The sequence below is a fragment of the Haliaeetus albicilla genome, chromosome 9 (assembly GCF_947461875.1).
Source record: "Haliaeetus albicilla chromosome 9, bHalAlb1.1, whole genome shotgun sequence".
In the NCBI taxonomy this organism is placed as follows: Eukaryota; Metazoa; Chordata; class Aves; order Accipitriformes; family Accipitridae; genus Haliaeetus; species Haliaeetus albicilla.
The window spans coordinates 11,517,748-11,545,593 of record NC_091491.1 but is presented as its reverse complement, the minus strand read 5'-3'; the positions used below and the strand labels follow the sequence as shown (position 1 = coordinate 11,545,593).

Below are 27,846 nucleotides of genomic sequence, written 5' to 3'. Positions count from 1 at the left end.
TCTGGCAACTGTGCTCCAAACACCTTCAGGCCATGTCTCCTAAACCATAGCCAGGATATAAATAAAATGTCCTATTATACCGATATGTCATGCTGACCCGAACATTTTGTAATTCTCTTGATATTTATTGCTAACACTATACAAAAAACTAGTATGGACTGAAAAATATTGGAATCATTTTTTTTAGTACTTAATGCATACAGGCTATAGATAAGTCACATGAATGAAGCAAATTATCTTCTCACTTTATTTTGGAGAAGTCTAACAATTCTGATGAAACTACTTCTGATAAATACCAGCACAAAGAAAAGGAAGACCAAACCTAGCATTTTGTATAGGCAGCTAAGTGCAGAATGACAAACCTACATTGTTAGTCTGCTGTATCAATTTGGTGACCCTCCCAAATCCTTCCCTGTGCAAAATAAAATCCCAATTTAGAGTATTGATATTGGATGCTCCCGCAGGCAGCAGACCACTTTATTACAACATCAGTAAGTTAGAAGGGAAATAACATTTGGTAACTTGGGTGGTTCCTTTTTTAAATGCATATTCACTAATTTTCACTAACAGACACATCTGAGGCCAGATCACAGTATTTTAAAGATATCTCTCCCACTCACTTAAATGGAAAAGTAGACATCTAAGTAGGAGTTAGGAAAAAAACCCCACCTCTATGAACCGAAGCCTTAACCTTAAGGCATTTTTTTGACTGGTTATAAACATGACTACAGTGAAACTTAAGCAGTCCTGTCGCTCTGCTCCTCCAATGTCCACACCATTTTCAGAAGTATTTCAAAACATGCTGTCCGTGATACTATTATGTGTATTTAGAACTGCTACTTGGCTAATGGCTAAAATTAAATGGATAAAATGTGCAATTTGTAAAGGTTAAGTAGGCAGGGTACTCAAAGAGTCTCCACATGGGAAACCATTAATGGTCTCAGTGGACAGTGTGTGTTACTTTTGCATTGTATTCGCTGTTAGTTGCAGAGAGAACGTACCTAAGTGAGCAGCTGGGTTGAGAAAGTTGCTGTGGTGAGGTGGTGGGCCGAAAGGGGTGCCGGCTGGATGACCCCCACCTGCCAAAACAAAGCAAAAGGGGTGAATGCCTAGCAAAAGCTCAGAAAGGGACTCACTGTGCTCTGGGCTTGACTATAATTTCTTAAATGGCAGCTCATGTGATTAGAGATTGCTGTAGACTGAGTGGGGGCTCTCAGGTCAGGATCCTATGCAAGTAGCAGCGGCTTTTCTGAACAGAAACCCCCAGTTAGAGCACAAGGGGGGAGGAGGGATGGGGGGGAATGTTTCAGTACAGGAAAAAAAAAAAGAGCATGTGAAATACAGCTTATTTCCAACCTGTTATCTCCATGATGCATTGGACATCACTGTGTGAAGAAATGTTCCTCCATTTACTACCTGTATGGCATTTCAGCAGGTTGGGCTTTTTTAAAAGCATATAGAATAATTTGAAAATATTTATCAAATGGACTAATAGTCCCTGGCATGTCTTGCAGAGAGTTCATAAGCCAAAGCATATGGGAAATTTCCTTTTAACACGGCAAGGATTAGCATTTTAATGAGCATGCCACAAGAAGGAGATTTCACTTCTCAGTACTCACTGGCTGTAGAGAAGAGAGTCGAGGGCCGGGCCAAGTCATGGGGGTGGTGGATGGCTCCAAAAAGGCTGGGGCCTGGTGGCCTGCTCAGAAATTCAGGTTTCAGGCCAAAGTCCAGCTTGTGCGGATCAGACTGCATCTGTTTCTGAAATGTAAAACAGGATTTGGAAGAGACTGTCCTAAAAGATAGCAGTAAAAGGCACTTTCAGAATGATGTGGGTATAGCAATTTATTCACACTAACTGACGTTTTAACAAGAATATTAGTTTTTGGGACCCCGAGCATAGGTACACAGCTGTCTTCCTGGAAGGGGGATCTAAGGCAGAGAGAGAAAAATCTGTCTCCCAATGCACATTTCCCGCAAATTTCAAGTGTTTTCACATATGGTCACATCCAGCCCTCTGGACCAAAGCATTTCAGCACAGACCTGACTTTAAAGAACAAACATAAAAATCTTTGAAGAGGCCTCAGACACTTGCTTAGCTGTAATAGGTCTGTCTAAAAATAATAAAAACAAAGCCGAAGAGAAATGTTAGTTTGGACCTGATGCCAGGTGGGCAGGAGTGTTAAAAGCTGGATGAAAGCATCAGCCGTAACAGGCACAACTGCCAGCTGACCCTCTCTTCCCACTGCAGGCATCCCTTGCCGGACAGTTAGGGCAGAGACAAGTCAATGGACACCAGAACCATTACTTTTAAATGTGAAGCTGCAATCAAGAAACACTTGATGCAGTGTATCTTTCAGTCCCTCTCAGACTGCAGCTGAGCAAGCTAGGGCCTAAAATGAATCAAATTACAGATGAAGCATATTTGAGTCTAAAGAACTGAAGTCCCGTTTTGACTGCTTGCACTCCAAAATTCAAAGCACTGTATGTCACTGTCTGTACATATATGGTATAAGAATGAGCAGGCTGTCTTTTTTAAGGTAAATTTGCTGAGGTAGCTGTATGGTAAATGGTAAGTGGATGAAGGGTGGGCTCTTCTTTGTGCCACGTACTCATTTTAGTGGTCCCTAATTCAATAGTTTTATAGAATGCAGAGGAAAACCAAATTCCCAATTACTTGTGCTGCCAGAACTCCCAAAACACAGATTGCTGATTAATTGTGCAGGTCAGCTGAAAGGATTTACAAATGTGTAACACTGAACCAGTAGATCTTAACAGGAATTCTGAAGCATGTTACGCTTTATAAATCAGTATTTAATACTGTGCCAGCTCAGCGTACAGACTATTACAATGATATAAATATGCATATTAAAAAGTTATGACCAAGTTAATGTGCATGCCTAGTAGCTGTTTTTCAAGTGCTAGTAACATGTCTATGTAGCTATGAGAACAAAAAAAAAAAAAAAAAGAACAAAAAAAAAGCAAAAAAAAAGAAGGCTTTATCAATGCTTTGAGATAATGGCCTGCAAAAATATTGAAATGGAAAAGATGGCCAAGTTAAGGTCATATCTTTTAAGGAAGTAACACTGTAATGCTTTACTAATTAAAAAAAGTTCAGAAAATACAAACGCCTCAGTTGAAGCTTGTGTACCAGATTTTTGTGCTATGAACTCTTTTTATTCTTCTTTTTAACAACAAAGTTATAAACCTCTGACAGGCATTACTCAGAATAGCAAAAGCTGGCTGAAACTTTAATTGCAGCTATATGAATGGTGCTCTTCTAAATAATGAAAAAATCCCCTGTCTGAAGAGGAACAGGAATATCATGGATGTGTTAGAAGATTTTTTAATGTGTTGCTTTACCTTAAAATAGTACCAAGGAAAATTGATCAGATTTATTTTATCCCCAGTTGCTGTTCAGGAGAGCAACTCCTCTTGATGATAATCCTTACAAATGTATTTGAAGTCCAGCAAATGTGTAACACCTTAACTCAGGGCCCACTAAAATCAATGTAAATGTCTGCACTGATTTCATGGCATGTTAGATTGGGCCATAAGGCCTTTCCTAAAAGAGACAGGGCCAATTATGGAGCATAAATTCTCTGTTGAATGTGGGCAAGTAATGCCCTGGTCAGTCTAAGGAGTGTAAAATTGCTTTGTGCCCAGAGCTGGTATGCAACCCTGGCTTTGTCTGAGGAATTCCCTGGGTGTGCAGACAGGTTACACAGGTCTGAACTGTGTCTTGGTGCAGAGGTATAGGCAGGCAAACAGCATCCACAGCTGCATGCAATTTTTCCTGGGGTCAGGAAGGTTGTGTGTTAAAAGTTTCCTATCTTGCCTGCTTCTTCAGTGTCTGCTGTTGCCCTTTGCAAGCAATTACTAGCAGGCCAGATAGTTACCAATTCTTCCATACTTTGCAAGCAGTCCAGTGGCACTGCATGCAACTTGAAATCTGTGAGTAAATATATTTTATTCCCTGCTCTACAGTTAGGCAGCGTCTTCAACTTGTGCAGAAGAAAAGGCACCTTCACAACGTTGGGCTAGAAGGAGAAATCATTCTGTATGAGCCTTCAGCCAGAGATTTCACACTTCATGGTCGCATGCAGAGGGGAGGACTTCATTCCTGTGTGGGAGTCGTGACAGCCCACGGGGATGTAAACCAACTCGCCTTACTGACTGTAGACCATACCTAATTTTTTGACTGAACTGAGATAGTGAAATACATTTCCCAATTATTCTTGAAATTATCATCAGGCACAGCCTCAAAAAGTCAAGTAACATCCTTCTCTGTACTTCTGGGCTTTTTTCCTGTTTTTTAACATGGAAGATGGAAAAGTATTAGGTAAAAGAAATGGCTGCATGAAAATGGCATTTACTATGAGTTATAAATACACCAGTATGACCTCTCTCTGAATATCAAATCAAGGAAGATTCAAAGGACATAGATAGCATGGGAATAATAATTTCATTTCAAGAAAATACCTTTTCAATAAAATAAAAAAAAGGACATATAACTCTCTAGGTCTATAATCTTGTCTTTTTTGATAATGGGAAGATGAATGAAGATCACTAGCAGGGGAAACATAAGGAAGCAGAGAAGAGAGATATGTCTACTGCAGCAAATTAACCTGTCAACCTTGTTTAAAAGGGTTATTTTTAAACTCTATTAGCTGCCGGTTTTAGTAGCTGTTCAACATCTTCATATTCTTATAGCACTACCTTATACAATTCAATTGCACACATAGACTGCAAAGTGCTATGGACTCCTCGTTAATTTTACTTTCTAACACAAGCTATTGACTCCTGAAGTACACGTATGAACAGTAAAGAACGCCAACCTTTCCTGACTTACTGAAAAACTTCAGGAGCCACAGAGAATTCTTCAGTGACAAGTACAGTGAAAATATTATAAAGGGAAAGAAACCTTCTTCACAGAGTCCAAGTGCAATGAAAATACAGTTAAAGTAAGAACGGAAATACCGTAACTATTAAATGAACACACTATTTGTTTTCCTCTGACATCTGTTTCAGGAGAACCTAAACTGGCCATGGCCCTTACCCTTGAAGTCTCAAAACATGTGTAACAAAGAAAAGATTTCCACCCCTACACCTTCAGTGCAATGAGGCAGTGTCTGGATAACATTACTTCATCTGAGAGGCTGTGTCTGCCTGACCAGCCCAGACACATAGAGGTGCCAACCTCCAGCTATGAGATGGGTTGTAAAAAGACTGAGGGGAGCCTGTGCAGCCACATTGGATAAAGCATCTTAGGGACAGGAGATATCTTCCTGTGCCATCTTCTGTCCGTGAACATTAATAAGAGGAACGGGATACATCTGCCTAGCTTCTCCAGACTTAAAAAAAATTAATCTTGATGTGACTGTGTCCTCAGCCATAAATAAAAGCAATGTTGTAGCTCAGAGGCACACCGATTTAGCTCTTCCTAGCTACAAACTGGTTGTTATCACCTAAGATCTGGTGTCCTTGCTGCGAGGCATCACAGACATTCCTTTGAGACTCTACCTTTAGGTTTTTAATTCCAACATACCATCACTAAGAAACAGAAGGTTATGCTTAATGCTACATAAGGTTACTTTAACAAGGCATTACCCATGGCACAGAACTGCTAACAGTGAGAGGCAAACTCTTCCTCTCATAGGTTTGCACTGTGCAATTCATCTGAAATTCATGCGTGCTCAAAAGACTGACCTTGACTTTCTGTTGATGATGGTATATCTGCCAGGCGATGTGAACATGCATAGCACACCACTTTCCAGGTTTCTGGAAAAAACAAAGGGATACAACATGAATCAGTAACTTTCAAAAACCTGTGATGCTTTCCTCTAGTTCTAGCAACTCTTGCCAACTCTTAGCCCCATCTAAGGCATTCCCCACGCCAAGACAACTGAAAGCAAAGGGTCTCCCCTTGGTGCCTTCCCTCTCCATCCTCTTGGGAAAGCAGAAATGCAAAGAATTTGTCCCTTGCTAAGAAGTTTATCTGGATATCCAGGAATGCCCCTGGTCACTCTCCTCTTCAAATAAACTCATGCTCGGGTTTTACACACTTTTGTAATCTTCTGACACCACTGGCTGAGAATGCAGCTTGTGTTGCTGAAATCAATGAAACTGTCTTCCAGTCAGCAGCTGCTCTGAGTAGCTGGATTGCTTTACAACTGTACATTGAGTTCATTTCTGGAAGTGCAGCTATTCTAAGACTAGCCTTTCCATCAAAAGATGAAAATGAAAGCTCTTTAAAAGATCACTGTTTTTCAAAATGAATCTGACTCCCACATGTAATTTCTGGTCTGTACCTCCAAAACTCTGGTGCATAAATATACTGCAAAAATTGGAGGTCAGTCAATTCACACTGTTTGGGAAGGCTCTTTGCATCCTTCCTGCCACCATGCTTTTAAGTCATGGGGAGGAGAGAGGGAGGAAAGAACCAGAGTGCTATTTGGGTTTTCTTGTTGATTTTGTACTCCATTTCCAATACATCTGGAAATCTTGTCTGAAAAAGACTCATTCAGGATATACTTTCTCCAATTTTGTTATTTAGAGGTCTGTAGTTAACTACACATCTAATGATTCCTGCAGATTTAAAAATAATCACAAGAATTCAAGAAGGTCCTCAAGCTACTGGTAATTTAAATGTTTCACAAACTAAGGCATATGCTCTACCTTCTATTTCTCGGTGTATAACAACCAACAATTGAAAACACAGAAAAATAAAACCCATGTCACACACATACTCCCCTAAACTCAAGCCTTTTGCTTATTCACAGTAACTGGCTGTGCTAGTGATTTAGTAAGTTCACTTGGTTGGTTCGATCAAAATCTAGACCTTCTTGAACATCTTGAAAAATTAACAAAAACCCCTCTTTTGGATCACTAAAAGACTGGATCTTTTCATCCTTATTTCTAAAATATTTTGTGTTTGAAGTGGATTGTCTCTACGCTTGAAAGTAAGATACTTTGGTAGGAGGTACCATACCGAATAACACTGAAAACACATAGTAAATAATGAAAAGCAAAATCCTTCAGTCTGCAGTGAAATGACAGGGGATCACTGCCAGGATAGGTCTCTAGGATTTGGCTCAGGAAACCTGCTAAGCCAGCACAATAGAAGGATTATCAATATTTAACCTCCAGTACTCGTGCTAGGAGGTTGCAGGAGAAGAACAGAAAACTTCCAACTTTGAAACTGTGTATTTTCCTTGAGTGACCACAAGATGCACACAAAGAAGGACTGACCATGCTGCTCAGCAAACACGGTGTAAAATACCCAAGATGAAACACGGCATTGCTTTATAATTAGTCTGCTGCTTTAACCCAGTGGGGACTGAGACAAGCCTGACAAACTGTATCACAAGAAGATTTCTTACCCTCAACATGGGCCTGAACGGATCTGTCAACTGTGAAGAAGAAATGACAGCTTGGTTACATGCCTGTCACTCAAACAATTGCTCTAATTAACAAATTTGTATTGCTTCATTAAGAGATGAAATTAAAATGTTATAATTTTACTTTCAAATGAAGCCCTTTCGGATAATAATTAGTCCTTAGCCTCCGTATTTGAGCTGGTCTCCCTCCCCCCCCAGCTGTTGTACCTAAGTGTTGACAAGCAACTAAACAAGCCTCACACAGAGTGCTCTGTCCTCTGGCATCATCATTAATTTGTTGATTTAATGCTACAAAAATGGCTGGTTAACTACTCTGAAAAAAAACACAGATCTATCCTTTGGGCAAACTTCTGTTCTCATCTTTCAAAGCTGCTCAGCTCATGAGAAGACTGGGTAGTGGACAGGGCCCCTTCTTCCCAGGCTTGATCCCACGAATTGAGTTGGAACGGGATGGAATGGTGTTTCGGACGTGCCCCTGCAAACCAGTGACTGTGTCTGTTCAATGGCTATGGTATGAAATGTCTGGTATGGACTTGAACATTCAAATAGCCATTACTGACTGACTGCTTGCCTGATGTGTTCTCTGTCATAAATGGGCTTTGCCTTAAGTATTTTTCACGCTGCAACAGATGTTGGTAAACAAGAGCTATATAAAAAACCAATTTTCTCATTATTATTTTTTTGTGTGGCCTGTTTTTTGGGGGTAGACTATTTTCTTATTCTCCTTTTTTGCTCACATTTCATCAATTAATGCTGGAAAATAAATTCAATTTATTGGGTATTTCTTACTTGTTTTGGATTTTCTGTTTTGAAATGCAATACTGAAGGAGATTTATAAGTGTAAGAAGTACTTTGTAGATGCAGTGATGGCACAATACATCATCTTGAAATACTTGAAACTACACTACAAGTTGAAAGGGAGCATAAAGCTAAACGACTTAATGATGGGAGGCTCTAGTTATTTTTTCAATTAGACAGAAAAAACAGAAACAAAAAAATGTGGTTCCTTTCAGTATAAAGCTCAACTACAGCACCAATTCAGAGCAAACCAAAGTACCGGAACTTGGCATAACCCAAAGAAAACAGCTCTGCTGTACTTAAAAGTTTAGCCATACCACAACACAGATTTTTAAGGAGAGCTCCCTGTTGCTTTTGTCAGAGAGTTCTGCTACAAATATGACTGCGTGATGTTCCTCGTTACAAACAATGTATATTAATTCAAACATGCAAACAACCCATGGGCATTCACAAAGAACAGAAAAAGGCTAAGAGACAACGTGCTGAGACAATAAATGCTGTTCACATACGCTAGAACTCAAAAATCCAGAGGCGCCAAGTAATCAATAAAGTGCATCCGTATTTCACTCCTGCGATCAATGATACAGTAACCAAGGGAATAACTGTCATTGCCCACATTAAAAACAATTACAGAGTATAAACATAAATCTTGAAGAGGTTTGTACATTTCTACCTTGAATTGGACTTTTATGCCTTTACCCCCGGGCTTGTGGGGATGCCTGCTGACAACAAGGGAAGAGCTCTTCCTTTGCATAGTATCTATGTGCTTTTGCGAATGATGAGCAGAAGCAAGCATTGGGATTTAAACTGCTCTCATACAACTTCTCTAGTTCTCATTGACTCAAAACAGTTCAGACTAAGCTTTAGTTTTAGGATGTTAATTGGGACATATTGAACACAGTAGCTCTAGCATTGAAGGTTTTCAGGGGGAATAAACTTTACTTGAGAAAAATACAACGTTTTCTACAGACCCGTGGATCTTTCTGTAGAAGGGTATGTGGGACAGTTCCAGGTCTGGCTGCAACATCAATAGGATTGGAAGTCTAGAAATACCACAAGGAAAGACAGCATTTTTGAGTAATACAACACATAAAAGCAACAGAAAGTGAAAAATAATACATTATCATTAACATTGCCTAAGCAATGAAGATAAACTTTTTAAAGAGGAAAGGATAACCATTATAATCCACTTAGTAATGTGCGTATTATCATCTCAATTTTCAGACTGTCATTGTCCACCAACTTCCCATTACTTTAATCCAAAACACGTGAGGGAACGTTGACTGTTTACACTGGAAAATCCTTCCACTATCGAAAACCTGATTAGCGACATATTTATGATACGGCATCTAAAGCAGTGTTTGGAGGACCAAGCTTGTGCTCTGCTGCTTATCAGCAATGCACTGGAACTGGCTAAAACTGCTAACCTGACTGTCAATGCGCAAAGCATCAGTAATCTGTTTAGTCACTGTACAAGGATCTGAACTCCATCCACAATGAACTGTTACCATACAGATATCAGGAAAAAGCAACATCCAGCTGAAAAAGATTAAAGCTCTTCCCATGATTTGAATGTAAATATTCAGCTAATATAACAAAATGCAGCTTTGTGGGGGGAAAAAAAAAAAAACCAAACAAAAAACATCTAGACAGAGCTTCTTCCTACATTAAAATGAAGAAAAAAAGAAATCAGCTACAGTATAACTAACAATTAAGTAACAGACTTGTTAACAGTCTGATTACCATACATATGAAGAATTCCACTAATGAACTGCAATTTACATATTCAGTCATTACAGTGGATAGGCCAATTTAAGAAAGGTGTCTTCTCTGCAGAAATTTCAGTCCTGATTTCAGTCTTTAGTTGCAAAGACTACAGACTACAGAATATGATTTCCTCCCACTTATAAATCAAGCGTGACTTCATGAAAACAAAAGAAAAACCCCCCAAACTCATCACATTTATCTATCCTAGCTATCACAAATGAGAGGAGAACTAAATCAGTGTATTGCATTGTGGTGGAGCTGTGAGATAATTATGGAAATGAGTAAACAATAATGATCATGGTTTCTTAAAATCTTTATTATTACATGACCTTACATTAATGCATACTACCTGAGAACTAATTATACTGCTTCTAAAGTTAACTATGCCATTATATAGATTTTTTTAAAAAAAATGCATGTAAATATATTTGAACCTAATGAGAAATAACTTCTTTGTAGTAAATTTGGAAAAAGCCAATTGTCCTCTGTGGAATTAGGCTGTAACTCAGATCTCAATTGCTCCAGAATCTGAAGCACATGCTAACCCTAAACCTAACCTCGCTCACACCACCAGTGTACTGGAGTATTTCTTACCTTGGGCTGAAATGCTCCTTGTAGCGAGCCAAAGGGGCCAGTTGGAGGAATCATAGGAGGAATACCTGATACAGCTGGAGGATAGGAGTGAAACAGCTGTAACAAAAAGATAGAACAACATAAATACAAGCACATGTCAAAATGAAGACAGGAAGTTGAACAAGACAGAGAAAGCATTCCTGCATAATATTAGGGAAATGGTACATGGAGAAAACTGAGAAGCATTGAAGAAGTGATCTTGTTGCAACAATGTTAGTTAAAGCAGTCAATGAAATGTTCACAAATGTCATGACGTTTAGAGCTTAAAAGCAGTTCCGAAATCATAAAGCAACAAACTGTCCCCTGGATTAGGCCATCATAGCGTAAAAGAAGCTTTTTTTTTCCCCCAACTATTAATTTTTTAATTGGGTACACATTTTAAATGGTTTCAGTTTGCAAACCATTTCAAGAGAAAAGGCAGAATACTGAGCCAGATAAGACTCAGAAAACTACTGTTAAAGGGGAAAAACACCCCATATGAGTTCTAGGATAATGTATCATTAAAACTCTATTAGTACGTTAGGATTTTAATAGTATCTGTAGGAAATGAGGAAAATACGCACAATTCTTACTTCATTAGCCTGTCTGAGAGGATATCCTGCCACATCTAATATTAGCAGAGAGGCAATCTGATTTGTTCAAAATTATTACTTAAACAAAACACTGAGGCACCCCCCCCCCCCCCCCCCCAAATTTAGGGTAGTGTTCTTATAAAGACAGACTACTAAGCATAAAAATGTGCACATCTCCACTGACCTCACTGATCCCAAAGTATCTGTTCTAAGAGAATTTAGGGGGGGAAAAAAAAAAGTGGTTCTGCACTAATGCAGACAAACACATGGGAAACAAGCAAGTAAACTGTAACATCCAAATCTTGTCTGTGGTCCGGCTGTGAATCTTTTACTCATGCTGTAACACAGATAACTCGCCCAATTCCACAGAAAATGCTGAGATTACACACAAAATTGCTTTCTGGTAGGAGTCGGGGGTTCAAAGCATCACACTCCAAATATGTTCTCACTGTGAAACCTCAATCAAGATCTAATGGGGCATGGCTGCTAACTCTGCTGGTATTGCCACCCAAAAACCTGAAGGGTTTATCTGGCTGATACAAATTCACCTCTGAACACAGCTGATCAAAAATCAATCTACTGTATGCTACTTTTAAGATCAAAATAAATGAGTTAATGGCCAATCGAACAGAAGCAGGACTGGGCAAAGTAAAAGACTGGACACACGGAGTGGGCAAACACTGAGAAATCACATCCCAGAGTAAATCAGTATTGCAAGGTTTTGATGAATTTGTTTATGCCATGTTTAGGCATATGTATGTGCTTTTCTTAATCGGTTTCCTTCCACTAGCTTATCTTGCAAGGTCATTTATTTGTCTTATATTTACTGAAAGCTGAGAAAATATTTCAGTATTGTAGAGGTAGCAAAAGATTTTCTCAGTTTAAAAGCATGGTATCAAGTCCCCTTTCATAACACGTTTCTATTGTTGTTTTTAATTCTATTTAATTTGGACCTGCTTCATTCAATGATGCAGAAAGCATTTGTAGATTAGTTGATACTGAACTGTAGGCATTTGAGAAATCATTAAGAGACACATGTCCTCATTTACAATAACTTCTAATGAGTAAAATGTGTTTTAAATCCTCCAGTGTCTTCTGCATTTAATTCTGTGTGTAATGGACTAATTCCAAACGATGAAAAGAGACGTAATACTTAATATTCTATTGGCTATGACTAATAATAAGGAATGCTTTCCTTAGAGTTTTGTAACAACTGGTAAGTTAATTAAATGTGACCTTTCCTTAAGGTCAGAAGTATTAATAAAATGTAAATATTGTATATCCAGGATCTCTTTGTATCAGTTAAATTCCTCCAGTTTTCACAATACATCTTTCACAGTCAGTGCTTCCTTCTTCTTCCTCTCTTTTGAGCAACATTTTCCCCTTCTAGCTTTCTTCAGGAAACAATGTAGTACTCACAGCTTTCCTGGGGCCAGGTGCAATGTAACACTAAACTAGACTCAGTGTTAACTGTAGGTAAAAGTAATGCCTCTCTGTGCTACGGTAAGCTCCCCCCACCCCCGCCACAGAAATGATTGTAAAATCAAAGGTGCCAAGAAAGAAAACTGTTTTAAATTTCTGCATGAGCTTCTATGTGAGCTGTGTTCTCTATTCTAAAGCAGATTGATTTTAACTCTCTAACAGACCTTGCCCTCCTGCAAAGTTCATTTACAAGCTTTAAAACCATTGCCAGCTTTTTTTTGAGATGTCTGAATTCTTGGTGTGGATCTGTAGTGGAAACTCTTGTCACTAGGAAAAGGTCTATGGAAGTGCCATAGTTTCACAATATTTCTACTAAGAGGAAAAGCCCTATCAGGTATTCACTTATGCCAGCAAAAGTATGCTTTTTGATACTGCAGCTGCTCAGGCAACTGAAGCAAGAAATTCCTCTGTTACCTAGATAATCTATAGTCATAGTAGAAGAGATTACTGAAATACCCTAGCTAGTATGGCCTTGCTGTAGTTCAAGGAAGACTGTTAATCCAATGTAATTTGTCACCATCACCTTGATCTTCTGGTATTAGCTTGCTAAATATCCAACAGATGCAACAGTGATTATTTTGCAACTGCTTCACAAGGACAAAACTTTCCTGAAGGAAGGGCAAGGGAGGCATAGTGGACCAGACCTCAGCTGGCAGAGCTCTCCCATGTTCAATAGCATGGCTCCTTGGCTAACAGAGACCAACATGAAGCCTTTCCTTACTTTAAAGGGGGTAATACCATGACCTTTACAATCCAGGTAACTGCCAGATTTATAAGAGATTATGTCATTGAATTTGAAAAGCATATGCAGTTGGAGACTTTTGCAATGTTTCCTATATTATTACATGTCCACTTCTGTGCTTTGTCTAAAATTCATTTACCTATTTCCCAGTTACGTGTTCTTGCTTGAATCAACTTGCCACATTGATGATAATACATCTTTTGAATCCATGTAAAGCTCAGCAAATAAGAGTGCGATTTTGCAAACGATGCAAATGAGCAGCATTACCCATTGGAGTAAAAGTGATTATCACAGGCTTAAATGTTTGCCTAATACTCCTAGAGCTCTGATCCTGCAAACACACTCATACAGTTAAAGTTACTCAAATGACGTGTCAGAAATTAATAGGACTATTCACATGTACTACAGGCATGAGTTGTTAGCAGGAACTGTGTTTAATCGGTACAGCAGAAAGCATCACACTATCATCTTAACCAGTTTTTTTTGCCCAGTTCCACTTCTAAGCAAAACACACACATAAAGCCAAGTGCTTTGCAAATTTCTGAGTGCTGATGCAGTACTCCTTCTCTCATCAAAATATCACTATTGGATTTAGAAATTCTTGTCATATTCAACCAGATACCTGCCTCTGCCAATATGATGAAGGAATGCAACCCATATTTCAGCAGCAAATGAATCAGTAGATTCAAACCCTTAAGAGCAGAAGCTTCACAATTAACTGGAATATTAAAAATCAGTTCATCTCAATAAATAACTTTTTTTGGTAGCTCTTAGATAAACACATCTAGTGCATAGCTGGATTCATGTTGCTGTCATCAAACAGAGCTTTCAAAACATAACAAGCCCAGTGGATCAGATGTGCCTTTGAAATCTGAAGAATAAGACAAGTTTTCAGATTTTATAAACCAAAATACGATCTATTAGGAAAACTATTAGACTATCTGTCCCTGAAGGATTTGTATGATAGTTTGTCATTTCATTTCAAGTTTCTTAGGAAAAATATCAGTCTAAGGGTTTGTGGCACAACTGAAACACAGTGATGAAATTACTGCTCTCTCCTGCTTCATGTAACAGTCAGCTCTTCTGTCTCATCTTTTTCACATCAAACCTGTCTTCAAATGTGTATGAACAAGAGATCTTTTGATTGGAAAAGCTGATACTGCATCTTTATCAGAAACAAGCACCATGAATGCAAGCCTTCAAAAGCCAAAGCAACCAAGAACGATAATGGTAAATCCTGGAGTGATGATTAGGGAGAGATTCGACATTGTGCCACTGATTGAGTGGTGATCCCAACCCACCACAGAAAAGCATTTAAGTCAGTTTTAAACAGAGTAATAAACTCACACTGTGACGGTAGAAGGGGTCAACTTTTGTAGGGTATTTGTCAAACTGCAAAGGGATCAAAGCACAAACTAGTTACTTTATATTTCCTTGCTTTAGTTCTGTTGGTAAAATAGAAGACTACTTCTCTATTATTTGGCAACCAACAGAGAGGAAGAAATATGGAGAAAATTAGTTTCCAATGAAACTTTGGGATTTTTCTTTCTTCAAGGTAAACCAAGGTCTTTACGAGACAGGAGAATGGAGGAAGCACCAGAGTGCACCACTCCAAGCACTGGGAAGTCCCACTTACGAGTGCCCTTTCAGCCAGCAGCCTGGTCCCTCAGCCCCTGCGCTGCCACCTGAACCTATTGCACATGTGACAATCGTGAGGAAGGGACAGCCCTTCCTCTCCTACCCAACCACACCTGGGCAGCAGAGTACTCCTTCCCCACAACCTGGGAAATTCTTAAATTTTTGTAATAAAGAATAGAGTTGTGCTCTACTTATCCTCACATTTCTGCCTGGGGTACGCACCATGGGCGGTGCTGGCGTTGGCATGATGGCAGTGGGTGGGATGGCGTGAGGGAAAGGCGTGAAGGTGTGCTGGTGTGTGTGTTGGTGTGTGTGCTGGTGCTGGTGCTGGTGCTGGTGGAACTCGGTCCTCAGGTACGGCGGCGGGCCGAGGGAGGCCCCGCGATCTGCACTCTGCGAGGCCAAAAATCGCGTGTTTAGTTCCTGACGGAGAAGATCTTGTTCTGAAATACAAACAGCAAAACAACCCCCCGTGAGCTCAGGGGCTTTTCCAGACCTTGTGCCACTTACGTTTGGTGTTGGTAGCAACGCTGTATTTAAAACTTCCTGGTGGTAAATCACAACACTATACAGGGTAAGAAAGCTCCCTCAGATCTTCCCCAAAGGCCTCGGACACAGACGAAAGTCTCCCTTTCCCCTCTCTCACCAAACCTGTCTTCACTACAGCATTCCTCTGAGCATTAACCTGAGGGTTCTCCCTGAATTTGTATGGACATGGACATAGTCCTAAATAGGTGAGGAGGTACAGGTAAGCTGGAGTGAGAGTAAACATCAAGTGGCTGCTGCTAACATGAGTACCCTGCTGCGTGGACACAAAATGATGTTACTCAAATGCTGAAAATCCTCCATTTTCTTCCCCCAGTTCCCTCTCAGTGACCCAGGAAGAACAGACACTTCACAGCTCCCCACAGTCCAAGTCTAAAAGAGCACCATTCTCTCCACTGATAAAAATCTCTACATCTCCACCCTGTCCCCCCAAACCCTTGCACGTATACGAGTTCAGGACCGCTGTGTGCACAGCCACTGGAGACCTTCCCTCTAGCCAGGGAAGCAAGGCTGAGCACAGACCACAACTGCAGCAAAGACATTCGCTCAGGGGGGTCACATATTCTGTGTGGGCACATTACGAACTCTAGAGTGTTTTTACCATGGGGAGAAAAAAATAGACATGGAAAAAGCAGGCCCTTCCAAAAATATTCATTCCCAGGGCAGAAGAAATGTCATTGGGTATCTCTAGGTGTTTTTGGCTTTGATATGACTCCAAATCGTTCAGCAATGAGTACAGCCTCTACCCAACCAACAGCTCCCATTGAATGGACCAAAAGGAATTATTCTGATTAAAACTGGAGAATTGGCTTCCTACGCTGTGCTAGACATGCTCAGGTCATGATCCATCTGTCTCTTACCTGAGTAAGTACTACCAGCTGGGTGTCCTGGAACCTGCAGTGTCCCTGACGTCAATGGTGGTGGAGGAGGCAAAGCCGTAGGAGGGGCAAACATATTGGGGTGATGTGGGTGTGCGGGGGGCTGGAGGGTGGGCGTGAAGGTATGCAGCGGGCTGTGGCTGGGTAAAGAGAGGGGGAATGGTGAGGCTGAGGGGTGGTGAGATATGTGTGGAGGAGGGGCCTGAGTCTTGGCAGGAGTGCTGCTTCTGCTGCTGCTGTTAATGAAAAGAAAAGCAATTAAGTGTTGCATGGAGGAGAGAAAAGCTCCAAATGTACACATACACAACCCCACCAAGCTATGCGTGGCCCACGTTAAACACATTACTAATGTAAGTCATACATTATAAATGCAAGTTACTATTCTACTTTTCTAGCAATACCACAGTGATACTCCTTTCTCCAACGATCTGCTGTACCTTTTCTAGTATCTTTTACTTCCTGTGGTCTCTCCACACCAAAACCCAAGACATATTCTCCCTTTCTCTAAGAGGCTGATATTCTGTCCTCCAACAACACAGGAATGACACACAAAGGAGTAATCAACCCTGTGCATTCGTTACTTAATTATCAGGTCCTTTCTACATGACTGCTTCCGACTTGTGTTTTCAGGCAAATGAAGCTCAAAATCAGTGATCACTGCATTAATAAAAGTTTAGGGTTTTTTTGCTATGACTTAGTAAGACAAAAGACTGCAGAAAATGTGAAACGAAGTTGAGAAGGCAACAATGGATATATGCTTATTGTACAGTTAATGCCTCTCTCTACCCCCACAATATAAAGAGAGAAGATGAGTCAGCAAAATAAATATTTGTGATTACATTGGTTGCAATTTTTCAGGTTTCGTTTCCTACTAATGAGTATTTAAAATATATTCATGTAATGCTTAATTCTACTTGTCATTATTTCAAGTAATGACATGCTTCTATTGCAGTGATTTTTAAAGACAAGCAATACCAACTTTGTTAAAAATAAATGAAGGTCTTAAACACCTCCCAGTCTTTAGTCAAACCCTGAAGCAACCATAATGATGGTTCACCAGGTCTTGAAGGACACCATCTGCCTGCTGGAAGCTCAGATTTGGTGAAGATGACCTAGTACTGACAGCATTAGCTTAGAGTAGGGGAAACCTGAGGTCCCTGACTCACAGAGACGTCATGGGTTCCTGTGAACATGTTGTTTAATCTCTCTGTTCATCTTTGTTATCCCCCTATAAAAGGCAGAGTTTTATCTCACTGTGGCCAGGTGAAGAGAAAAACATTGAAGACTGCAAGGTGTCAGCAGTGCAGGAAAAAATTCAGCTTTAAAGTCACTGGGGCAAGACCGTTTGTGCTAGGCTGTCAGCAGGGCCAACAGCAGCTCTATCATACTTCTTTCCCTAGGGCTTGTCAGTAGCTGGAGAAATCAGAAGATGTTTACAGGGATGGGAGGGTAAAAGAAGTTAGCCTTCAGAGAGCAGCCCAACCTGCAAGAATTGGGATTTTCTTCCCCTGGTCCATATTGCATAAAATCCCCTCCAAAAACCCAAGTATACAGTGACTGGCAGGAAAAGTAAAAGCAAATTAATGAAGTGCTTGAGAATACCTAGCATTTATGGGAACACTAGATCAGAAATAAAGCGATCCTGGCTCATTTCAGGGAAGGAATTACGGCTAAATGCACAAAGTCCCCTTTATTCCCCAGCGATGGGACGGGATGTGCTGCCACTTCTCTCCTTTAGCTAATTCATCTCCACTTCCTCCAGGCACGGTAAAGCATCGCCACCGGGCAGCAAGTCTGCAGAGACACGGGGCTTCAGCGCGCACGCGTTTCTGTTCGCCTACCTTAAGCTGTTGAGGCTTAAACTGCTGCTGTTATAGGCAGAGAGTGGCTGCGAGAGGCTCTGAGAGGCCGGATGGGGCTGCACCGGAGGGAGGTTTGGATGGGCCGGCTGCACCGGCGACTGCGGCCGGGGCGGGTGCTGGACGGGCGGCTGCGGCGCAGGCGGGCGGGCGGCTTCTTCTGGGGCTGGTGGCAGCTGGGCGGCTGGCGGCGGCTGGGCAGGGGCCTCCGGCCGCGGGGCGAGCGCAGGGCTGGGGCAGGGTGCCTCAGGCTGCGGCTCCAACTGGGGCTGGGCCAAAGGCTGTGTCACCTGAGGACAAGGGTCTTTAGGCACCACAGGCTCAAGTATGGGGTCTTTACTGCTGTCCTGGCTCTTCTCTTGACTCCTTTCTAATCCTGATATTTTCGGGACAGCTGGGCCCCTAGCACCAGGGTCGTCATTTTCAGCTAGCGTACTGACTCCTAACTCTTTATCTGCAACAACAAAAGAAAGACATAGAACAATTAAGTGCGTGACGAAATGGGCAAAACCAAACTAACTGCTGTGCCAGAGTCGCGCTCCGGGCAGTTACGTTTTGTTCTCATCAAGGACTGTGCCAATGTGAAACCAAATCAAATCCAAAGTCATTTCCAGCAGCATCCCTAACCCTCAAGTCCTTCTCCTAATAATACTTCTCCTATTTTTTATCGTAAGGAGAGAGTTTCTGGTTGTCTTCATTAATGTATAAAAAAGCAAGCGCACAAAAGTTGAACTGAGTGCAGTGGTTCAAGTGCTCTAAGAATCCTGAGTCAGACCTCCCCAAAAATCCCCACCTCTGCCTTAGGGAAAATATCACAAGGGATTGTGCTTTGCTTTGGTCTGTCTCTGTCGCACAATATACATTGGGTCCTCCATACTTGCCCTCTGGGTCTTGCCTCCTAGGGATTCATTTCCCAACCTTCCCATGCAACCGTGCTAGCGTTTCATCAATTTGTAAGAAAAATTAGATTTGCACAATAATCGTATGAGTTTGAGATTTGGGGCCATAAAACAGTGCTGATAAATTTGTGAGTGTAGGCAACATAATCTGTATGCATATTTGGCAAAATCAGTCCCTAAATGATCACATAAAAACCACTTAAATTATCTACTGAATCACGTAAGCACAAATTGCTGCAGTGCGAGGGGGAGAGCCCTGCAGGAAGCCAGGCTCCACTGCGTTCTCTGCTTGGAGAACTGGTTGTTTTCTAGGCACGTCCCTTTATCCCTAATTACTATTATATGTTTACTATAACATCTCTATTATCTGGGCTGCCAGATGAACAGAAAAAAAAGGTTAAGGGAAATAACATATTTTTGCCTCGATTTTTCTTTCGGTGACGTTCATTTTTGACATTATGTTTCAGAAGAATGGCCCAAGAAGTCAAGAAGGCAACGTGATTAGTCCTGAATATGTTTTCTTTAAAGACATGAGAGTTGGACAACACACTCTGCATGTGAGTGTGTGCATCTGCCTCTCATCTTCTTTCTCTGATAACTCTCCTCAAAATAAACCACCTGGTAGAGAGACCCTGTTTAGTGCTACTATTTTCTATTATTGTTACTCGATCATCACTCCCTTACTGACCCACTGAGGGAACAAATGCAATGTGAGCTCTGTGCCTCATTACATGAGATTTAAACCTTAAAACCCGTATTAGTAGGAACCCAAGGTTTTTTGGTTTGGCTGGTCATGGAATGACTTGGCTTTGTTTTCCAACTCTTTGATAATAATGGATATTATTATAATTTTAACATTTGCTACAGTGGAGTTCTGCTCACTGGGGCTCTACAGCGATTTCCCAGTTGAATCACTCCCCCCACCTTCTGCCAATGAGTATCTGATGCATGGCACTCCTTTGAACAAATCTGGGGGAAGACTGGAAAAGGCAATGCCTGCAGGCAGAGGGAATTAGGAGCACCATTTAGGGCAGTATCGCACAGCAACTCTGAACAGTTGGACCTTGCATAAGAAAATAATATACGTTCAGAGAAAATTGTTCACAGCTACATTGTTCAAACCCTGAAGTAAAGGAGTGCAACTAAAGATGATGGGGAGTGTACTCTGCCAGTCCATAGCCCGGGCACATGCGTGTTTGCCAGCCTTCGCATCACTACAGCCGCCAGAGACAGCCTGGCAGAAATGTGTCAAAAAGATATCATAATTTGGGTTTAATTTCATGCAGAGTGAAAAAAACCCCATGTCAGGCCCCCTATTACTAAGTGTTTTACAGGCCCTGTGCAATGGTGAGCAGCCTGGTAAAGTGGAGTTCAGATTGTTTTAATAGTTTGTAGACAGGAGATGGGGAAAAAACCTTTTTGGGGCAAAAGGGAGGTAGAGAGGAGAAGAAAGAGAGAGAAAGAGTGGGGGAAAAGTAAACAGACTTATTTGATGAGGATGTACTTTAATCACTTCTGTAGTATGCAATCTGTAACAGGCACAGAGGCTCCTCTACGAATTTGGATCAGAACACTGGGGGCAATAGTGGGACTCCAGAGGAATAAAAATAATTACTCTGCTGTATGCCCAAAGTCTATCTCATTGCAATTAAATGTGAGGTTCTAAATAAAGGAAACTCTGTTTGCATTAATTCTTTGGATCAATCCTGTTTGATCAAACATTGTAAGTTAGACAGAGCGTGATCGCCACATGTGTTAAGGCAGGTCCCCAGGGAGGAAAGAAATGAGCAACAGTTTGTTCAGGAATAGGTGGATCTATGTTCCTAGTCCTTACAGGTGTAAGAGTTACGAGATCTATCTTTTTTTTTTTGACAGAAAGGCTTAATAATTAGGGCTTTGAGGGCTTAGCCTTGTCATTAGAAATTCCCTACAAGATGAATACAGTAGGTGGTCTGAAAATCCTGCAGAGGTGATACTTCCAAATCTATGGGGAACACCTTGCACTCAGTGCATTCATTACATCTTTTCATTTGATATTTTTAGAGTCTCTTGTGTGTGTAACATTTATTCAGCACAGCTCTCTGCTGGGGAGTTTGTTCCTCACGCTGTTGCTCCTCCGCCCCTGGAGAAAAGGGCTATGAATCCTAGTGTCTCCTGGGTATTTTTTGCTGCTGCTTACATCTTCATTACACAGCCCCTTCAGTACCATTCCTGTTAGTTCACAGCTCAGAAGATGCTGTATTTAGTAAGATAATGTTATTCCAAATGTCAAACACTGAACGTGCGCACAGTTTCTCCCTCCCTTCGTCTTGCACCATTGCACCTACGCTATACCCCAAAACGCTATCAGATGTCCAGGAGTCTCTCTAACCCCAGTATGCCTGGTACATGCATCCCTGCATGACTGATAATTATCATACATAAAACAGAAAGAATTCTTCATCCCACAGTATCTATTTAGGGAGTTGAAATCCCACATCAGTGATGAATGCTACCAATTTTATGTTTCATAAGGAGGGCTCAAGTCTTCATCAACAGTACTTCAAGGTCATACATACAATATTACTCTTTTTCTACCAGCACGTCTTTGCACATCACATTATTTCTGGATGTTGACTGACTAGCTCAGGGTAAAAAATAAGGGGAAAAAAATCCTTCATGTCACTATGACACAGACAAGCCAACTACACAACTTTCTGAGTTTGTTTATACATCATAGGAATTCATCTCCATCCAATAGCTAAAGAAGCAAGCAAGCTAACTTTATTTGATGGCAGTGTCCATACTCTATTTTGGATAAAGTGAAATTACTGCATCGGTATTGAGAAGAGCAGTAACTGTGATGTAACTTCTGTGCTGACACAGGCTTCCCTTTTTCCACTGGGTTGATATTGCATCCAGCAGCAGTCAGTCTTTTTACTGAAAAAGGAATAAAGCCATAATTCGATGCTCTCTGAGGACTGAGGAGAAATATTGGCTAAGCTTGTCCCACACAGACAGGACATGCAATTTCCATTATCTTCCTTTCCTGTCTTTGCCCTTTGTTGTGTCTTAAATCTCAAATTCCTCTATTTTTCACTTAACATACACAATCTGGGGATCTCTCAAGATGCAGGACTCTCAGTCCCCTCCAAGTAACACAAGTGCTGTTAGCAGTCTGCTGTGTCTACGTGATTATTACTTGGTTGGCTCAATAACACCAGAGGAGCAGACAAGGCCACACTGGGAAGACCTGAAAGTAAACCAAATGACTGCATGTGAACTAGAGAGACTCTGCAGCTGTGAGTTTACATTATATTTTATACACATTCTATGAACATACACATATACACATGCACTCCCATGTGTCTGTATACATGTATGTTACGTGTAATACATATGCATTTATATTTATACCCATATCTGTTATATGTATACACATCGTTAACAGAGCAATACACAGTGCATGCAAACACTTCCATTAAAAGACATGGATTTTTATAATGAACACAGGTTATATGCAGCGTTCTGCTGAAATGCCGTTGCCTCTCTTCCTAATGTGCAAACCAGTAAAATTTGACCTGAACTCTCTGTTCTGGCTCCTTTGTACCATTTGGGTGATCCAAAAGAGCTAGAGGATGGCCAGAGATGGCCAGTTGAGAACATCACAGCCACAAGACGAAGCCCAACTGTTCTTCTGCTGACAAAACGGCCCTGTTGAAATTCGCCAAATTTGAAATTCCCAGAGATTCACCAATAATGAACGCTCTAATTTTGCCTGTTCAAGTGTTGTTTGCAGATGGGTTCACCGTGTTTGGTTGCACCAAAGACCACAGAGGATGCTAAGTGCCAGCACAGGGCATTTCATCACGAGAACTGGGGCACCACCAACCTGGCCAGGTCCCGAGTGGCAGCCAAGGATATTTGAACTGGGCAGCTCTGACCTGACCCGATGGTACTTGGGGAATGAAATCTCCTTAGACAACGTCCTGCATGATGCTGTCAACGTACAGTGGCCAAACCTGTTTTCTAAACACAAAATCATCCAACTTTTCCATGTCCAGGTCTGACACAACTCAGTTTCAGTCAGAAATCAGACTGTATCATATCCTGTCACTCCTCCTTCTGTCCACATTAGGATTCAGCCTCTCTGCGTCTGGCCTGCGAGTATTCAGGCGTCTTAAGAGAGCAATTCAGAATCAAAACTGAATTTTCCATTCTCTTGAGGGTTTGGATTAAGCTCAAAGTCCTTATTGCACAAGTAGGAAAATTATAGGAGTTTTCAGTGTTTTGCAGCATTATCTTTGGGATTGAGCATTCAGCCTACCAAGGAAGTATTTTATAGCATTGTTTAACTTGAAAATAGCATTCATTTTCTTTTACTACTTCGATAAGTTAAACTCTTTTCTTGACAATATTACCTCTGCCTAACTAAAATTTTCTGCCAACTTTTTAATGGAAGATAAAAAATTAGATTTTTCAAAAAATAGAAAAACTATTTTCTTCAGTTTTAACATGGATAAGTGGGCAGTTGGTGCAAACTGTCACAACCAATACAAACCGTCAGAACTTCTCTGAAGTCAACGGAATGCAGAAAACGTATACGCTGCTGACCACCGGCCCTCGGAGGTATCCTTCAAAAAGCATTTTACAAGGCTTGAAATAATTAATCAGATTTAAGACCTGATTGTACATTTCATATTGATTAGACATTGGTCAATGAAACATTTGGATAAATAAAGGCAGATGACAGAAACTATTACTGCAAAGGATGGAGGAGGTTGTTGGGTACACCAGCCAACATGTATCATAAAGGCCCCAGAGCAATTCATCTGTTGTACTGGATACACATAATTTGCTAAAAACAATTTTTCATTTTTAGCACACAGTCATCTTTCATCCTAATTTCCAAGGACACTAACAAAGTATTTGATTATGCAAATTAAAAACATGCGTTCAAAAGCATGGTTACTAGCAGCTCTGTCATCTGCTGATACCAATTATTCCACAGTAAGCAGGTATTTAGTACAACTGAATAGCAAGACTTGTGACACACTTTGTACTTAATTATAAAACAGAGAAGAAAATCATTCAGGACAAAAGATTTTGCTACCTCCTGTTAAAAATGTTTATCTTCTGCGTTGAAATGGATTTAATTGTCAACAATAAAGCTGCAGATCAATGAAAAGAAGCACTTAGTGGAATTGCACAAGATGTTGACAATTCTTCAGTCATTGAGCTGCTTCTGGCCTTGATTTGAGAATGCAGAGTCCTCCAATATTTCACATGAAACAATTTATTTCATCCAGCTGTTAAACAGAACATACGCCATAAATGTAACTCCTATATCCTGTACACTGTGAGTATAATATTGAAAGCACTTGATGTTTGATTTTTTTTTTTTTTAAAAGTGCCTCTTTACTTAGTAAAAAGGAATGGGATATAGCTTTCTAGAGGAAAGTGAAATACAGAACATCCAAACACCGCTCTCTCTCAGAAATCATCACATTTTACTTAATAGGAAATAGATGCATGCAATTGTAACATCCTAACAGACCCTAGGAGAAAGCAACACCACGATAGCTCAATCCTGCTTCAACGCGCACACGTACACACACACGCACAGCCAAAGGTTTATTTCCAATAGGGAAAATCTCTTGGCTTCGTAACCTTTCCAGTTTGGAAGCAATAAATTACATCATTAACTATGCAACTCTGAAGTATTCAATAGCCAGCTACCAGCACCAGAGTGCTTATTGAAGTGGTCTTTTCTCAAACGGGCTGGCAAACTTCCCATGGGGGAAGTAACACTGACAAAGTCATTGGGGGATATTCTTGAATAATAACAGGTTAGAGCACAAAGAGCTTTAGCTTCCTGTTTCAATTTGGCATTTTAATTAAAGAAATCCAGGTCTTGTAGTCACCGTATTTGTAAAGCACACCTAGTTTCAAAGAAACATAGACAACGCCTTATTAAACCAGGCCGGAGGTCCATGCTTCCGACCACTGACTGCAACCAGTACAAGATTTTTCCAAAACAAGTATAAAAACCTTGCAGCCAGCGTATATAAAACAACCTGTCCAAGCCATGAGACCTCATGCTGATCTCTGGTCAAAGATTGGCTTATACCCAAAAGCCTGAGATTTTCTTCCAAGATTTTCTAGGACTGTGATAACAACCATGGGCTTGTTATGTACATAAATCTCAAGTCCTTTCTGAGCATTTGCAAGTTCTTGCCCACAGCAGTAAATTTCTTAGCATGTCATATGAAAATGTTCCTTCCACAAGGTTTTCATTTCTCACCTTTTAATTCCACTTGGTTCTTGCGAGTCTGTGAGAAAAAGACTTTACAAACCATCAATATCACCAATTCCTTTACAAAATTAAGTTTCTTCCCCTTCTACCTCCTTTATAAGATTTTCAACTCGCATCTGCCCAGTCTTTCTTCCTATGAGACTTTTTCCACATGCCTGATCACTCCTTGTTATTTTTTCTGCTACCCGGTTGCACCTCTTATGCTTCTGCAACACTTTCTTTAGGAAGCGGCTGACCCACACTGCAGAGCCCTCAGCAGCTGGACCACTCATTTATACCAAAGCATTTTCATCCTTACCATATTATTCACTACCCGATTCCTCACTCACATTGCGGGTAGCTGTTCCCAACCTGCAGCTGCAGACACGAGTGAAGGTCTGCATTAAACCATCACTAGTAACAGCCAGCTTCTTGCCTTGACTTGCCCCAGCTACTTCAGAGCCCTGTGAGGTCTATAGGCACCTGCGTGTTTTGGTTTCACGTGCATTGCTCTGAGTTTGTCTAAACTGACTCTCAGTCCCTCTTCTCTCAGCCTGATGACATTTCTCTATGGTTTCTAACAGCTCTCTCCAGCTCCAGCTAGCACAGGTACCCTTCGATCACGTGTAACCGCTGCTCTTTGCTCTCCTGTCTTTCACATCGACCAACTCAGGGCAGAGGACTCCAGACTTCAGCTGCCCTTAATCCAACGCCATGTTGCAAACAGATCATGATGAAAATAACCCAACTCTCTGCTTTCCTTTCCTCAGCTACGTTTTGCTGGTAACAGTCCTTTGCTTCTTGGTTTGTAACAACTGAGCTTCCACAGTAGCCTTTTCTTCAGGACCTTCTCAAAGGCCTTTTGCAAGCCTGGATAAATTATCGTAATTTGAATGTTTGCTACTTTGACACCTAAAAGGCATTAAACCAGCTCAGTGAGACAACATTCCTCTCTCAAAATCTTCCTTGACTGAATTTCCTACCGCAACCTTCCAAGCGCTCTTCAAGCACATGTTTAGTCACCCTGTTTATAAAAGGCAAGCTGGTGGTGTGTGCGTCTCCTTTGCTCGTGCTGGGAAAACAGGATGTGCTGCTGGTCCTTATCCCCAAACCTGTCCCCAGGCCACACAACCCAACAAGCTCAGCTCCAGCACACATGCAAAGGGAGTGGAGCGAAAACTGCTGTGAGCAGAGACGAAACACCTAGAGACTCAGGCCAAGATGCAACACCGAAGCCCTCCACCTCTCAGAGAGGAGTCGGCGCTTGCAAAGGTCTGTCCAGTCCAACGTCACTTTGGTTCGGCTTCAGAAAAGAGCCTTCCCCTCTACCCTTTTGGCTATTACACAAATACCCTGTGACCCACCCAATGGGCAGAAAAGAAGCATGGTGAGAGCGTTTCAAACCTGCCAAGAGTAAAGGAGGTGGCAGTACAAGATACTAATCAATTAAAGAAAGAAAACACAGCAAGGCTTGATAATTTTCTCCAATTATCAATAGGGACCGGATAACCTCAGCACAAGGTTAACCCCATCACAGGGTGAGGGAAGAAAAATACACTGGGTTTATCCATCACCCCCCCTTCCTTACTATTGATTTGCCTTGGCCAGGTAGCTGCAATATTCCCTCAAATGCTCATGACATCTGCTCATCCCGCTCGTATGTGACAGGATTACTTGAATGAGCTTGAACAAAACCGGCTTTCAAAAGCAGCTTGAAAAGTATCACCTTATGAGCACTGATCGAATTTAGCATGACAACTCAGTTTAATATATGAAGGACAAAAAAGATCTGTGTGATATGTTTATACAGAAAAAGAACACATTTATTCCCCCTGAGAGGTGTCATACCCATAACTCACCAGACACATACCACTGGTTCCCTTGTGAATTTGTTCTTTAGAGCCAACAATTTTCTATTCTGTTTTTAAAGGCATTATGTCCATATAAGCAGAGAGCTTAAGAACTCCAGTGCCTCTCTTGCTAAGATGAAACTCAGCATGACCACGACAATACGCACTTTTAATTACAACTATTTTAGCTCATTAGTGTCTACAGGAAAACTTTGCTGAGCTTACACATCGCTACTCCACCAATCTGTTGCTTTACAGTATTCTCACACATGGCACTATTTTGCTCGTGTTTCCAATGCTGCAGAGAAAAAGATGGACGTTATCCCACTGTCTGCTCTAACATAGTATTGTTTAGGAAGAATTCTTCTGGTCTGGGTCATATTGATAAATGCAGAAACAAGATTTCAATGTTCCTGGTCAACAAAGGGTCTCATTAAATGTGTCAATTATATATGTCTAGTAACGCCCATCTCTTTTTAAATTGTCTGTATTTCTTTTATTGGGCTAA

At 41.0% G+C, this 27,846-nt stretch overlaps 1 protein-coding gene across 6 annotated transcripts in view; it reads right to left on the bottom strand.

Annotated features, from left to right (window-relative positions):
- The window catches only part of AUTS2 (activator of transcription and developmental regulator AUTS2), an 802,029-nt gene that overhangs the window by 9,737 nt on the left and 764,446 nt on the right, over positions 1-27,846 (bottom strand). For 2 of the 6 annotated variants that reach the window (XM_069791496.1, XM_069791501.1), the window contains 10 exons: positions 18,298-18,769; positions 16,439-16,692; positions 15,234-15,475; positions 14,742-14,786; positions 10,560-10,655; positions 9,170-9,241; positions 7,383-7,412; positions 5,710-5,781; positions 1,620-1,761; positions 1,002-1,079 (listed from right to left, as the gene is read on the bottom strand). In XM_069791496.1, coding sequence (XP_069647597.1) covers positions 1,002-1,079; positions 1,620-1,761; positions 5,710-5,781; positions 7,383-7,412; positions 9,170-9,241; positions 10,560-10,655; positions 14,742-14,786; positions 15,234-15,475; positions 16,439-16,692; positions 18,298-18,769 — 1,503 coding nt within the window. The remainder of the gene's footprint in view (positions 1-1,001; positions 1,080-1,619; positions 1,762-5,709; positions 5,782-7,382; positions 7,413-9,169; positions 9,242-10,559; positions 10,656-14,741; positions 14,787-15,233; positions 15,476-16,438; positions 16,693-18,297; positions 18,770-27,846) is intronic. The other 4 variants (XM_069791497.1, XM_069791498.1, XM_069791499.1 and 1 more) reach the window with 4 other exon arrangements.